The 16,645-nt window shown below is 27.6% G+C and overlaps 1 protein-coding gene across 1 annotated transcript; it reads right to left on the minus strand.

Annotated features, from left to right (window-relative positions):
* Positions 1–43: 43 nt before the first annotated feature.
* On the minus strand, positions 44–14,437 carry LOC130674974 (uncharacterized). Its single transcript, XM_057480427.1, has 20 exons — positions 13,906–14,437; positions 13,465–13,634; positions 11,775–12,125; positions 11,569–11,684; positions 11,325–11,495; positions 10,437–10,681; positions 10,012–10,220; positions 8,100–8,368; positions 7,173–7,367; positions 6,772–6,886; positions 4,947–5,124; positions 4,541–4,710; positions 3,526–3,876; positions 3,320–3,435; positions 3,075–3,245; positions 2,768–3,012; positions 2,473–2,681; positions 786–1,054; positions 476–670; positions 44–189 (listed from the first exon to the last, which is right to left on the minus strand). The coding sequence occupies exons 1-20, from the start codon at positions 14,054–14,056 to the stop codon at positions 69–71; spliced, it is 4,017 nt and encodes a 1,338-aa protein (XP_057336410.1). The 5' UTR covers positions 14,057–14,437; the 3' UTR covers positions 44–68.
* Between the last annotated feature and the right edge of the window lie 2,208 nt (positions 14,438–16,645).

Genomic DNA, 16,645 nt, shown 5'->3' on the forward strand with positions numbered 1-16,645 from the left:
TCGAATATTTTATTGTGTTCGTTAATAATAATATTATTTCTACAATAAATGATTGATTTTTAAAAATATTATTCTAGAGTAGTTTCCAATGACTCTGATGATTGTCTAGATATTTTTGTAGTATTAATTTCTATATCATCAGCTTCACATTCAGTTGATTCTTCATCGTCGGCCATTTTGTTTCCGAAACTTGAAAATAAAAAAATTTAATTTATAAAATTTATGTGAAATTAATAGAGAAAATTAGGAAGGGGTGAAATGGGCCCTTGAAAAAAAAAAGTCATTAGACTTCAGTTCAATTTTTTTTTCAAAAATTTTTACTGCAGTCATGGCCCATTCTACCCCATGTCTATTTTACCTCTTTGAATAAAAAAACTTGGTAGTCTATTTTACCCCTTATTTAGTCATAAAAAAATTAATGGGTCCCATTTTACCCCTTTTTACAATAGATTTATATAAACAAATAAATAGTTACCATTTATGTAAAATAATTTCAAGAAAAAAAAATCCAAATGCTATAGCGGCTCCATAAATAATCGTGTAAAAAGCAGCATAACATTCAGTTGTTCCGACACTTACAAAACTAGTATGACCTACACAAACTGGTTTTCTAGTAAACAATCTTGGAGTGTCGCGTTGCTGTAGTCCTGATTCACGTAACCAAAGTGATCTAGTAATAATAAAATTACAATACAATTATTCCTCACATTTTGCGAAGCTCGAGCGCGAAAACCCCTTCTACAAAATTTAGATTATCGGGAACGATATGAAAAAAAAATACTGACCCAACCCTAAATATTTCACGATAAGGAGATTTTCTTTTGATAACAAGCATCGGATCCAGTACGCCTATGTAATCAATTTCTTGTAATCCACATTTTTCATCTTCTTCAAACGTTTCCTGAATTAATTGATATCCAGCACCGATTTCAACGTGAAATGCAAATAATCCTTTACGTACTTTTTCAATTCCATCTGCCATTGTCATCCAGATTGATGTCTTATTTGTTACAAAACGTTCCCGAAATTCTCTGCGTATTGGATCATCCAATGCCTATTAAAATATATATGTATAATAGGGTGGCGCAAAAAAACCGACTGTTTTTTTTTTTTTCGATCTCTCATGAAAATTTGTTGGCTTACGATGTTTTGAGAAGCCTCTCCAAAAATCAGCTCAATCAAAAATTTCCAAGAGGTCGCTCACGAATTTTGAAAATATCAAAAATAATCGAAATTCGGATTTTTATTTCTAAATTTTTTTTTTTCTCGTGGCAACAATAGTTTATATTTGTAAAATCATGACTATGCTGAAAATTTCAGCCCAAAATTTGAATATTTAAATGGCGCTCAAGAATTTTGAATGTTTCTGAGTGCTGTCTTTTGGACGTTTTTGAGCGACCCTTAAATATTAATTATAAATCTTCTCGATTTTTTCACCATCAATTTGCATGACAATGAATGAAAATATAACCTGAGAAATATAAATATCAAGTTTTTTACACTTTTTAATTTTTTAATTCAATTTTTAGGTTTTTTCGCTTATTCAAAACTTACCAAATTTTATTGTTCAAGACTGTCCTATATATTTTTGGTTATGCAAAAGTTATATTTAAGTGAAATGACAATAATTGAGTTATAAAAAAATATAAAAACTAATTCAAACTATTAGTTACATATTATCAGTTAATATTCAAAATTCTTGAGCGCCGTTCAAATATTTAAATTTTGGGCTGAAATTTTCAGCATAGTCATGATTTTACAAATATAAACTATTGCTGCCACCAGAAAGAAAAAAATTTATAATTAAACATCCGAATTTCGATTATTTTTGATATTTTCAAAATTCGTGAGCGACCTCTTGGAAATTTTTTATTGAGCTGAATTTTGGAGAGGCTTTTCAAAACATCGTAAACCAACAAATTTTCATGTGATATCGAAAAAAAAAAATAGTCGATTTTTTTGCGCCACCCTAATGTATAAGAAAGGATTTTTTAGCGCAAAGAATTATAAACTGGGCGGGAAATTTTTTTTTTACCATTTCTGCACTAAAAGTTTAAACTCCTGCTTGATTTAGAGGGAAAAATGTCATTCTTTCCTTTTATGAGAAAATATAGAATAAAAAAAAAGAGCGCATGCGCCATCTTTCCCACAAACTGAAGCAAGAATTTAAATTTTTCCTTCAATTTAAACTACGGAGCAAAATGAGACATCAAAATCCGCGTGTTTTTTACCCCCACCTTCGGCTCAGACGGGCAATCACACATGTACATGGCGGATCTGAATTACGGGAATTCACCGTAAAATACGATATTTATACGGCAGAATTGCCGTAATTTTGCGGGAATCAACGGCAACGCGTTACCGTAAATGACAGCAATTTACGGTAATTACCGTAATCCGGATCTGCCAGGGGTAGGTTGAAATGTCCTACTTTACGCCCGCGGTGTGTAATTTACTAATAAATAAAATTACCGTAAAGTAATGTCGGTTATAAACCATATCATAAATCCCGAATTTCAAACCACTATTCATAAGATCCTTCAGAGTATTTATTGATGATGATGTTGATTGTAAAAGCGCTACAATATTTGCTGTATATGATGCGTAAAGACTCATAGCGGCGATTAGTAACATAAGTGTTACTATTCGTGATGAAATAGTTCGAGGTTCATAAGATACTCCTGGCAAATTTACCCTCTTTATCAATAATATATATGACATTTCGATAAATGCTATAATTTTTAATGAAGAGAAGTAAAATTGATACCTTGTTGGGAAACTGCACTGAGGAGAACCAGCAAATTATCGCTTACAGTTGGGTTACTTTTCAATTCGTCTGGTTTTCCCGGTAATTTTTCAATTTCTTTCCATTCCCATTTCATGGTTATGTATAAAAATCCGGAAACAATACATGACATCACAGCAATGGCGTACCAAACAGTGCGTCCGAATGGCAGAGTGAATAAATTACTCACATAAGATAGCGGAGGTTTGCGAAATATGAATTTTAATCTTTGGAAAATTAAGAATTTAGTAACTTAATTGTTTGTTTAATAAATAATGTAGTAATTTACCCAGTGGGTGTGTATAATTGTAAATAATCAATCACACCAATTCTTTGTTTTACAAGAAACGTCGCTGTCCCGCCAAAATCAATTTCTCCTCGATCTAATAATCCAATCATTCCACTCCAAGTTCCATTTTTATCTGGATAACCCCAAGTATCACGCCAAGTATATGTTACTCTGTTTTTGAATTTAATTAGTATTATTTACTACCCTACTAATTATTTAATAATAATAATGATAATAATAAATACGTCGCATTAATTTGATTAACGAGATGCATCATCCAAATGTAATTAGCTTTTGGAACAGCATCAGTTTTCTTGTCTTCATTATCCGTCAGATGATTTAATGTATCAGGATTTGTTAACTATATTAATAATAAATATTATTATTGTTGTTATAAATGTTAGATTAATTTAAAACAACATTACAAGTCATTAAGCCAATAAATATTCACCACAAGACATGTTTTCAAAGGCGTTAACTGAAGATTTCTTCTCCGACGTGATGTAGGAATTGAATCGACGAAATTAATACCGTTATTAATATCCCAACTAGCTCGTTCTTCGATAATTAAATCGACGTAAAAACTAGGTCTGTAGATGGACAATATTTTAATGTTATTGTCATCAAATCTCTGGGAAATAAATAATTCACTGTCGGGAAAAATTCGAAAATCTTTGAATTTATCCTTCAATTTATTTTCTTGGTCATTGTAATTTTTTGATGAATTGTCATTATTATCGTATCTTATGTCTTGTAGTATTAACCACTTGGTTGGGGCGAAAAACATTTCACTTTCTTCTGCCTGAAAAATAACACGATAATTAAGGATTTTTTTATACACGGAAAGAAATTTTCTTTAAAAATTACCGTCAAATTCATTGTAATGGTGGGACGAATGGCACGACCCCATCATTTGTTGGTAAGTGAGATAATTTTTTAATTTTTTCAAAAATTTTACCGTAGTCTACTGTAAATTTTATTCGGTTTTCGGTAAATTTTATGAAGTCTAACCTCAAAACAAATAAATTTTTCCGTAATTTTTAATTTGAAAATGGTAATAAATAAAAGCGCCGCATTATGTCCCACGATTACAGTGAATTTAACGGTAATTTTTAATGAATATTTTTTTCCGTGTATTAAATCAAAATTGATGGGATTCAATTTTTTTTTTTCGCTATTATAAATAATATTTTCCATGATTATATCCCTTGCGGGTCCTAATTGCCGTAATTCACGGTATTTTACGGTACATTGCCGAATTTTACGGTAAACTTGCGGTATTTTACAGCAAAATTTGCAGATTATTATTTAACATGAAAAGTAATTTTTTTTTTTTAATAACACTTGCAATAAATATTCAAACTCTTTCCTCACAAATTCCACATATATATGTATATATAATTGGAAAAATATAAAAAAAAAAATAATAAAGAAAATATTCAATTTGTTTTACAAATTTTTCTTACCTTAGAAAGTAACTCAGTTGCATCTGGACAATCGAGATCCAGAATATACAAATTTTGATGTGATATTTTTAATTGCTGATTTATTTCAAAATTATAATCGTAAGTATATAAATTTTTGATGTCATGCATTATATTATTTTTTGAAAGCTGTCGTGAAAATTTAATTATACCTAAAAATTTAACCGATACTGAAGTTAGCCGACGTCTAACAATTTTTGGATTCTTTTCCTCAAGATAAATTATAAAAAAAAAATTTTGGAAAAATTTCACTTTTAGTTTTTTTTTTTCTTCAAATTTAATTGTTCAAAAAAAAATTCAAAAATTTTAATTGTCTGCTAACTTTAGGATCATAAATTTAACTGATTAATTGCACTCATATTTTTATAATAATAATTATGAAAATTACCTGAGTTTGAACAAAAAAAAGCTGCGACGGTCGTCGGCGGAATCGATTTGATCATATCGATTATAAATAATTCAATCGTATCATCGATTTCATGCGAATTTCCAAAAAATAAAAGGCACAGAAAAAAAAAATTTATTATAAATAATTTCATTTTTGAAAAATGAAATTTATTTAAATAATTCCTAAAATTATTTTATGGTTTAATTGTTTAATTGTTACGTGGAAAATTATAATTTAAAGATTTAAAAATAAGCGTATGTATAAAAGTAATAAAACAAACAATTGATAAGGGAAAGTTATATGTGATAAGTTAAAAAAAAATAAGTAAAAATAAAAATTAATAGAATAATGAAAAAAGTCTCATGTCATAATGTGTAATCTTTATTCTAAGATATAGAGTACACGCGACATTTGTGAAAATTAAACCGGAAATTTTAGTCACACGACGTTTCGTGATATTCGAGTCTACATTTTTAAAGACAAAAAAAACGTTAACAAGATAATTTATATGTAAAGACGAACACGATCTATACAAAACAGCATGTGCTAATCCTAAATTTTTTTGCTTTTACTTTTTTAATAATTCAAATTTTCCAATAAGTCAATATTTTTTTTTCGCGCGCAAATTTGAATTTAAATTTTTACATTCATTAGTTCATATAAAAGTTGATATCAATAATTAAGGTTTCATACAGTAAATAATTAATCTGTCGTGTTAGTTAATAATGTTAACATTCTTAATGCATGCTTACATATATATATATTTATGTATGTACGTATACTTATAAACATTTATTATTGAAGATTTTTATCAACAAGCACGAGATAACTGTCTGATAATCATATATTACTTTACGTGAGTACAAGAAACGACGCGATTGAAAAAAAAAATCAATGATATTTAAGGTAGAAGCCTCTATACTCGATCAGTGCCATCAATCGCTTACTTTAACTGTTCAATGCGTTTATTATAATTTGTATAAAAATGATGATTGATAAATAATTATTTGTGATTATTAACATATTATAATATGACGTATCAAATTTTTTTTTAATAGATTATAAATTTAAATTGACTGTTTTAAAAATCGCTTAGAGCCGGACATTTTTTACTTTAACGTTCGTTCGTTAGATTTAATTTAGCCTGCGTTACATTATTTAATAATTGTTATAAATATATGTTATTAAATGTATATTTTAAATTTGTGAGAATAAAATAAAGTGATACATTTTATAAATAATTCTCCTTGTGAATAAACTTATGACAGTTCAATTGATATTTTCTTTGAGCGAGTATGGGACCACGTGTTGATGGCAATTGATGACAATGCAGTAATTGTAGGTTTCAATTTTATTATCTAATAATTTATTGACATTAACTAGTAATTATTAATATGAAATCTCAGGGAAGACGATGCATTTTGAAAGACTGCTGTTTTATTGAAGACGGCGCAGTTATACCACCAGAAACAATAGTCCCGTCATTCACTAAATTTTCTGGAAACCCTGCAATGGCAGTTGAAGATTTACCCGAGTGTACTTTAGATTTGATGGTCGATTTTACTAAAAATTATTACCAGCATTTCCTCCCAGCCTCAAAGTAATTATTTATTAACTCGTTTATTTTTTTATTTATTTTATTTTTTTTATTTAGTTGTAAATATACAGGACACTTTTCTCGAATGTAAACAAATTTGTTTATATAATAATTTATATTCCTAACGAAAATAAGGAAAAATAAAATTAATTAATCGAATATTTTATTGTGTTCGTTAATAATAATATTATTTCTACAATAAATTATTTATTTTTAAAAATATTATTCTAGAGTAGCTTCCCATGACTCTGATGATTGTCTAGATATTTTTGTAGAATTAATTTCTATATCATCAGCTTCACATTCAGTTGATTCTTCATCGTCGGTCATTTTGTTTCCGAAACTTGAAAATAAAAAAATTTAATTTATAAAATTTATGTGAAATTAATAGAGAAAATTAGGAAGGGGTGAAATGGGCCCTTGGAAAAAAAAAGTCATTAGACTTCAGTTCAATTTTTTTTTCAAAAATTTTTACTGCAGTCATGGCCCATTTTTCTCCATGTCTCTCTTACCCCTTTAAATAAAAAAAATTGGTAGTCTATTTTACCCCTTATTTAGTCATAAAAAAATTAATGGGTCCCATTTTACCCCTTTTTACAATAGATTTATATAAACAAATAAAAAGTTACCATTTATGTAAAATAATTTCAAGAAAAAAAAATCCAAATGCTATAGCGGCTCCATAAATAATCGTGTAAAAAGCAGCATAACATTCAGTTGTTCCGACACTTATGAAACTAGTATGACCTACACAAACTGGTTTTTTAGTAAACAATCTTGGAGTGTCGCGTTGCTGTAGTCCTGTTTCACGTAACCAAAGTGATCTAGTAATAATAAAAAAATCACAATTATTTTTTAAATTTTGCGAAGTTCAAGCGCGAAAACCCTTTTACCGCCAAAATTCGATTTCAAATCATTTGTATAAAAAATATCTCAATTACTTAATTTTCAAAATTGAAATTTACAAGTCGGCTGCAATAAATCAATTTTTTTTAAATTTGAACTTTCAAACTGGAAGTCATTAAAATTTCTTGATTACTTTGATGATAAAATTTCATTGAGAAGTTAATAGCGATTTAAAATTTAAAAACAAAACTGAAAAATATATCAACTTCTCTCGACCTTTAAATGCTAATATTTACTCTCCTTGAGTTCCTACGGTTTTCGGAAAGCTGACGATTAATTTTAGGGTTCGAGAGAATTATTTTTACAACTTTTCTTATCATGCGAAAAAAAGATTAATTTATTAATGACAAATTTTATCAGTGAGATTTAAAGTCATAATTTATTATTTTCGTGAAATTTCTAATGGAAAACATGGAAATTTCCTCGCAAAATAACTTGTAGTGGACATTTAATCTACTACTAGATTATATTGCCATTGACATTCTAAAACGTCATAACCGCAAAATTTTCCACGACTTTCTTTTACTTCAATTAAATATTTAGCGCAATTTCCTATGGAATATTCCGATATTTCACGTAAAATTTGATATTCTATCGCATCCTTGAGTGAAATTTAGATTATCGGTAACGATATGAAAAAAAGTACTCACCCAACCCTAAATATTTCACGATAAGGAGATTTCCTCTTTATAACGAGCATCGGATCCAGTACACCCATGTAATCAATTTCTTGTAATCCACATTTTTCATCTTCTTCATACGTTTCTTGCATTAATTGATACCCAGCTGCAGTGTCAACATGAAATGCAAATAATCCTTTACGTATTTTTTCAATTCCATCTTCGATTGTTATCCAGATTGATGTCTTATTTGTTATAAAACGATCCCGAAATTCTCTACGTATTGGATCATCCAATACCTATTAAAATATATATGTATATATATTAGGGTGCGTCATTTCAGAGCAACATTTTTTTTTTCTAAGTGCATGTGAAAATAATCATAGTTCAACACAAAAGAAAAATTTCGAGCAAGAAAAAAAATTCTATGTCGATTACAGACCTAGCTCATTGAGAAATTCGATTTTCCCATTTAAATAACACGGGAAAAATTTTTTTATTAGTTTTAAGTATTGTTAACTCATTAAACAAATCGATAGATCGAATAAGCTAACACATATTTTTGTAGGAAATTGAACGCTCTACAAAAAAGGTCTCTTATCATTTTTCGATAAATCCATCTATTCAAAAGTTATTGGAGCTCGAAGTAAAGTTGGAGATCTTTTTACTTTTTCGGCGAAACTATCAGAGTTATCACAAAATATTGTTTGATCTTTTTTGTTGACAATTTTATTCTCTACAAATTATTATCAGCAAAGTTTTTTCAAATTCCGCATTGTTTTTTAGTTATTTTCATTTTAATTTCAAGCTCTGAAAAAAGTGGTTCTGATCGATTTCAAGAGCTCGACATTGAAATGAAAATAACTAGAAAACAATGCGGAATTTGAAAAAATTTTACTGATAATAATTTGTAGAGAATAAAATTGTCAACAAAAAAGATCCTACAATATTTTGTGATAAGTCTGATAGTTTCGCCGGTAAAGTAAAAAGATCTCCAACTTTACTTCGAGCTTCAATAACTTTTGAACAGATAGATTTATCGAAAAATGATAAGAGACCTTTTTTGTAGAGCGTTCAATTTCCTACAAAAATATGTATTTGTCTATTCGATCTATTGATTTGTTTAATGAGTTAACAATACTTAAAGCTGATAAAAAAATTTTTCCCGTGTTATTTAAACGAGAAAATCGAATTTCTCAATGAGCTAGGTCTGTAATCGACATAGAATTTTTTTTCTCGCGCGAAAATTTTTTTTTGTGTTGAACTATGATTTTTTCCACATGCACTTAAAAAAAAAATGTTGCAACGAAATGACGCACCCTAATATATATATATATATATATATATATATATATATATATATATATATATATATATATATACAAAAAAAAAGGATTTCTTAGCGGAAAAAATATTAATTGTACCAAGAAATTGTTTGCATTAAAAATTATAAAGAAAAATTTTCTAAAGGCGGGAAAATTCTTTGTACCATTTCTGCACTAAAAGTTTCAATTCCTGCCGGGTTTAGAGGGAAAAATGTCATTCTTTCCTTTTATGATAAAAGAACAAAAATGAGCGCATGTGTCATTTTTCCTACAAACAGAAGCAAGAATTAAAACTTTTCCTTCAATTCAAACTAAGGAGAAAAATGACATTTTTATGTGGTGTTTGTGGATTTTGATCCGCGTGTTTTCCACCCCCACCTTCGGCTCAGACGGGCAATCACACATGTACATGGCGGATCCAAATTACGGGAATTTACCGTAAAATACGATATTTATACGGCAAATTTGCTGTAATTTTTGCGGTAATCAACGGCAACTTGTGTTACTTTAACTTACAGCAAATTACGGTAATTCGGATCCACCAAGGGTGAGTTGAAATGTCCTACTTTTCTCCCGCGGTGTGTAATTCACTAATAATAGACCAAATTAATAATTACCCCAAAGTAATATCGGCTATAAACAATATCATAAATTCCTAATTTCAAACCACTATTCATAAGATCCTTTAGAGTATTTATCGATGATGATGTTGATTGTAAAAGCGCTACAATATTTGCTGTATATGATGCGTAAAGACTCAAAGCGGCTATTAGTAACATAAATGTTACTATTCGTGATGAAATAGTTCGAGGTTCATAAGATATTCCTGGCAAATTTATGCTTTTTTATAAACTACATACGCCTATTCAAATATTCCCATAGAATCCACAACTGCCACAAAAACCGCATAGAATCCTATAGACTGTATTGGTTTCTATACGGTTTTTGTCACAGTTGAGTGGATCCTATGGGAATTTTTAGATAGGGGTTTGACATCTCGATTAATGCTATCATTTTTAATGGAGAGAAGTAAAATTGATACCTTGTTGGGAAATTGCACTGAGGATAACCAGGAAATTATCGCTTACAGTTGGATTATTTTTCAATTCGTCTTGTTTTCCCGGTGATTTTTCAATTTCTTTCCATTCCCATTTCATGGTTATGTATAAAAATCCGGAAACAATACATGACATCACAGCAATGGCGTACCAAACAGTGCGTCCGAATGGCAGAGTGAATAAATTACTCACGTAAGATAGCGGAGGCTTGCGAAATACGAATTTCGATCTGAGAAAAATAAAGAAGTTTGAGAATTTAGTGACTTAATTGTTTGTTTAATAAATAATTGATCATTTCCTGGCATTGCCGAGGACTTTCCCCGCGAAATCGCCGAGGTCATAATGAGGATTTTTTAGTTTTTTGATGTTTTAGTTGAAAGCCACTTATATGTTAAGTTGTTTAATATTCCAAAGCATTGGCAACTTTGAAATCTCTCAGTATTCAAGCTACGGTAAATTCAAATTTGCAATATTTTAATGAAACGAATGGAATTCCAATAGAGGACACGATTTTTTTGTGGTAAAAATTTTTTAAGGTCATTAATTTTTTGATTTATTTTTTTCTGTAGCTGAATAATTTTAAAAAATGATTTTTTTTGTCTGGTAATCGATACTGATTTAAAAAAAAAATTCATGTCAAAATTTCGAAATTGAATTCTGATTTTTTTGGATTCTTTCAAAATTCAAGGATTTTTTTAATAAAAATCAAAATTACTATTTTTTTATTTTTAATAACGGGTCGAAAAAAAATTGTAATTTTTTTTTTTCTTGTAAAAACGAACATAATTTTGACATTTATTATTTTTTTTATGTAAATTCAAAATTTGAATTCAGAGCTTAAATTGAAAAAGGTAAACTATGAAATAATTTACCCAACGGGTGTGTATAATTGTAAATATTCAATCACTCCAATTCTTTGTTTTATAAGAAACGTCGCTGTCCCGCCAAAATCAATTTCTCCGCGATCCAATAATCCAATCATTCCACTCCAAGTTCCATTTTTATCTGGATAACCCCAAGTATCGCGCCAAGTATATGTCACTCTGTTTTGAATTTAATTAGTATTATTTACTACCCTACTAATTATTTAATAATAATAATGATAATAATAAATACGTCGCATTAATTTGATTAACGAGATGCATCATCCAAATGTAATTAGCTTTTGTAACAGCGTCAACTCTCTTGTCTTTATAATCCGTCAGATGATTTAATGTATCAGGATTTGTTAACTATATTAATAATAAATATTATTATTGCTGTTATAAATGTTAGATTAATTTAAAACAACATTACAAGTCAATAAGCCAATAAATATTCACCACAAGACATGTTTTCAAAGGCGTTAACTGAAGATTTCTTCTCCGACGTGATGTAGGAATTGAATCGACAAAATTGATACCGTTATTAATATCCCAACTAGCTCGTTCTTCGATAATTAAATCGACGTAAAAACTAGGTCTGTAGATGGACAATATTTTAATATTATTGTCATCAAATCTCTGGGAAATAAATAATTCACTGTCGGGAAAAATTCGAAAATTTTTGAATTTATCCTTCAGTTTATTTTCTTGATCATTGTAATTTTTTGATGAATTGTAATTATTATCGGATCTTATGTCTTGTAGTATTAACCACTTGGTCGGTGCGAAAAACATTTCACTTTCTTCTGCCTGAAAAATTTCACGATAATTGAGGATTATTTATATATTAAATCAAAATTGATGGGATTCAATTTTTTTTTTTTTTTTTTTTTTTTCGTTATTCTAATGATGGAAAAGTTTTTGAAATTCATAAATTATGGAACAGTCCTATACTTATAAAGAATATTTCCCATGATTATATCCCTGGCGGATCGTAATTGCCGTAATTTACGGTATTTTATGGTAAATTGCCGCATTTTTACGGTGAAATCGTGGCATATTCTAGCAAAATTACGACAATTTGACTGTAAATTTGCAGTAAAAGACCGGTAATGTACCGCAAAATTACGACATGCCGGCGGTAATTTACCGTAAAGTCAAATATTGAACTGAAAAACTCAAAATAAAATATATACGGCAATGGCGGTAAAAAAGGCGTAAATTACGAAAAATTGCCGTAATTTACTGTAATTTGCGGTAGTTTACAGTAAATTGCCGCATTTTACGGTAAACTTGCGGTATTTTACAGCAAAAGTAAGGCATTTTTACTGTAAATTTGCAGTAAGAGGGCGGTAATTTACCGTAAATTTATTGCTTGTTGGCGGTAAAGTGAAATATTGTACTGAAAAAGCTGTGAAAATAAAAAATATACGGTAAAAAAATGGCCTAAATTACGAAAAATTGCCGTATTTTACCGCGATTCGCCGGAAATTATCGTAAATCACGGCAAATTTACCGTATAAATACCGTATTTTCGGCAAATTACGGGAAAATTCGGTAAATTACCGTAATATGAATCCACCAGGGACATAAAGAAATTTTCTATAAATTTTACTGGAAGCGCATCGTTAATTTTTATTTACTGTCTATCTAAATAACATTTTGAAAAATAAAAAAGTTGTTTTTTTCTTGATTTATTATCTTTTGATGTAATAAAAGTTACTAATATACTAAGTGACCATGAAAAATGGCGAATATTATAATCTGACATTGTGTTTATTCATCTAAACCTTGAAAAAAAATATATGTATATACAGATATATATGAATATATATATGAGTATGTAATATCATCAAATGATCAAGAGGACATTTATAAGATAAATATAAATTTATAATATAGAATGAAATGATGGAACGATTAAATTATAAAAAACACGCAACACTATATATATATATAAATATATGTATATAACATATTTGCAGATTATTATTTAACACGAAACAGTAATTTTTTTTTTTTAAGAACAATTGCAATAAATATTTAAACTTTTTCTCATAAATTCTAGATATATATGAATATATAACTGGAAAAATATAAAAAAAAATAATCAAGAAAATATTGAATTTATTTTACAAATTTTTCTCACCTTAAAAAGTAACTCAGTCGCATCTGGACAATCGAGATCCAGAATATAAAAATTTTGATGTGATATTTTTAATTGTTGATTTATTTCAAAATTATAATCGTAAGTATATAAATTTTTGATGTCATGTATTATATTATTTTTTGAAAGCTGTCGTGAAAATTTAATTATATCTAAAAATTTAAACGATACTTAAGTTAGCCGACGTCTAACAATTTTTGGATTCTTTTTCTCAAGATAAATTATAAAAAAAAAATTTTTGGAAAAATTGCACTTTTAGTTTTTTTAATTTTTTACATGTGCATTTTTTTAGTTTTTTTTTTTCTTCAAATTTAATTGTCCAAAAAAAAATCCAAAAATTTTTAATTGTCTGCTAACTTTAGGATCATAAATTTAACTGATTAATTGCACTCATATTTTTATAATAATAATCATGATAATTACCTGAGTTTGAACAAAAAAAAGCTGTGACGGTCGTCGGCGGAATCGATTTGATCATATCGATTATAAATAATTCAATCGTATCATCGATTTCATGCGAATTTCCAAAAAATAAAAGGCACAGAAAAAAAAAATTTATTATAAATAATTTCATTTTTGTAAAATGAAATTTATTTAAATAATTCCTGAAATTATTTTATGGTTTAATTGTTTAATTATTACGTGGAAAATTATAATTTAAAGATTTAAAAATAAGCGTATGTATAAAAGTAATAAAACAAACAATTGATAAGGAAAAGTGATATTTGATAAGTTAAAAAAAAATAAGTAAAAATAAAAATTAATAGAATAATGAAAAAAGTCTCATGTCATAATGTGTAATCTTTATTCTAAGATATAGAGTACACGCGACATTTGTGAAAATTAAACCGGCAATTTGAGTAATACGACGTTTCATGATATTCGAGTCTACAATTTTAAAGATAAAGAAACAATTTATAAGATAATTTATATGTAAAGACGAACACGATCTATATAAAACAGCATGTGGTATTCCCACATTTTTTTGTTAACCAACAATTTTCCTAAAAGCCAATATTTTTTTTTTCGCGCGCAAAATTTGAATTTAATTTTTCCAAAAATTTATACAAAAGTTGATATCAATAATTAAGTTTTCATGCAATAAATAATTAATCTGTCATGTTAGTTAATGATGTTAACATTCTTAATGCATGCTTACATATATATATTTATGTATGTACGTATACTTATAAACATTTATAATTGAAGATTTTTATCAACAAGCACGAGATCACTGTCTGATAATTATATATTACTTCACGTGAGTACAATAAATGACGCGATTGAAAAAAAAAATTAATGAAATTTATTTCCACTTTTTTTTTATAAAAAAAAATTTTAAAATGATCTTCATTATTAATTTATTGTCATATATTCAATATTATTTCATATGTATAAATAAATATATACATATATATGTATTTAATGCTGACTTATAAAAATAATGGTCGTCTAACCGATTTTGAGAACTTAACATTAAAATGAAAATAACTAGAAAACAATGCGAAATTTGAATAAACTTCACTGAACATAATTTGTAGGGAATAAAATTGTCTACAAAAAAAGTCCTATGACATTTATTGATAAGAGTGATAGTTTTGCTGGAAAAGTAAAAAGACCTCGAAATTTACTGTAGATTTGACTCTAGCTCCAATAACTTTCGAACAGATGGATTTAACAAAAAATGATAAGAAACTTTTTTGTACAGCGTTTAAATCTCTACAAAAATATTTGATGGACATTACAATGTGATTAACGGTTCATTAGTTTCAAAAATCAGAAGAAATAAAAATTTTTTTCCTGCATTATTCTTATGGAAAATCGAAAAGTGTGATGCGGACAACCTTAATATTAATATTAAGAGCTCATATTCGCGGTCTATTTTCGCATTTAAACGAAACTTTTTAGCCTGGTTCCGAAAAACAACAAAAATTTTTTTTTTTTTTTTAAACGCCCTAATATATATTAATATTAGACTGGGCCAAAAAAGAAATTTTTTCAGTCAAGATACATATTCTTGAAGGAAATTTAATGCTCTACAAAAAAGGTCTCTTGAAATTTTTCGCTAAATTCACTCCTTCGAAATTTATTCAAGGTTTAAGTTGAGTCAAAACGACTCCAATAACCGAATTTTTTGGCCCAGTCTATCTATGTAGTAAAGGAAAAATTGTTAATTAAAATAAAACAATTATTTGATTTTATCAATAAATTTTTTTAAATAAAAAATAAAATTTTCAAAATTTGTAATTATCACAGTTACAATTATTATTATTATTATTTAATGACAAATAAGGTGTGTAACTCGTGTACATCCAATGATTGGAGCATGAATTGCTATGCCTCCAGCAAATACTTATCATCAAGTATATATATATACATATATGTGTATGTATGTATGTATGTAGTGACAATGATATTACAATTTGATATTTTTAGTTATTTTTTAAAATGAAATACTTAAATAAAACCTCTTATCAAATCTAGTAGAATTATCTTAATTCTTTGTCGAAACATTATCTATATCTTGTAGTTTTTAATTAATATACCAAGTACGTAAACTTTTTTTTTTTTGTTGAATAATCCCTAAGATTATCCATTCAAATTTTTTTTTTTTTTTTTTTCTATGGAAAAAATTATGTACGTCTAGTAATTTCAAATATGTTTTTAACTGATAATTAATACAGTCGAATATTATCCATTTTTTTTATGAGTATTAATGTAATGATATAATGAGACAGTAATTAGAAGACCCGCATCTCGTTACATATATTTAGGAAAATTTTTTACATGATTTTGGTGATGGAAATTTGTTATGGAGTCAAAATTCGCCAGAGAATGGAAAAGTAAAACCGGCAATTATTTTGAATTTTTGAAATTTTATTTTATGGCGGGAATATTTAAAAATTCAAATTCAAAAAAGAGATAAATTACTAAAGTTTTTGGAATTTAAAAATTTGGCAGCATTTTCTAAAGAAATCGATTGATTTTCAAATTTAATCGATTCCAGGACAAAAAAACCAATCGATTCAAATTAATCGAAAGATTAAAAAAAAAAATTATTTAATTTACTGAAAATTTTAACAACAGTATAAAAAAAAAAAAATTCATAATTTTTCAATAATGGAATCAATTCCATTAGAAAATCATTAAATTTCAAAAAATT

Source organism: Microplitis mediator, chromosome 9 (assembly GCF_029852145.1).
Source record: "Microplitis mediator isolate UGA2020A chromosome 9, iyMicMedi2.1, whole genome shotgun sequence".
In the NCBI taxonomy this organism is placed as follows: domain Eukaryota; kingdom Metazoa; phylum Arthropoda; class Insecta; order Hymenoptera; family Braconidae; genus Microplitis; species Microplitis mediator.

Bases quoted from the DNA above. Each gene is read 5' to 3' on its own strand.
- LOC130674974 (XM_057480427.1), bottom strand. From the start codon at position 14,056: ATGAAATTATTTATAATAAATTTTTTTTTTCTGTGCCTTTTATTTTTT. The intron at 3,877-4,540 runs GTAAGAAAAATT...GTTATTTTTCAG, and splicing joins CAACTGAGTTACTTTCTAAG to GCAGAAGAAAGTGAAATGTT. The intron at 671-785 runs GTCAGTATTTTT...TATTATTACTAG, and splicing joins CGTGAAATATTTAGGGTTGG to ATCACTTTGGTTACGTGAAT.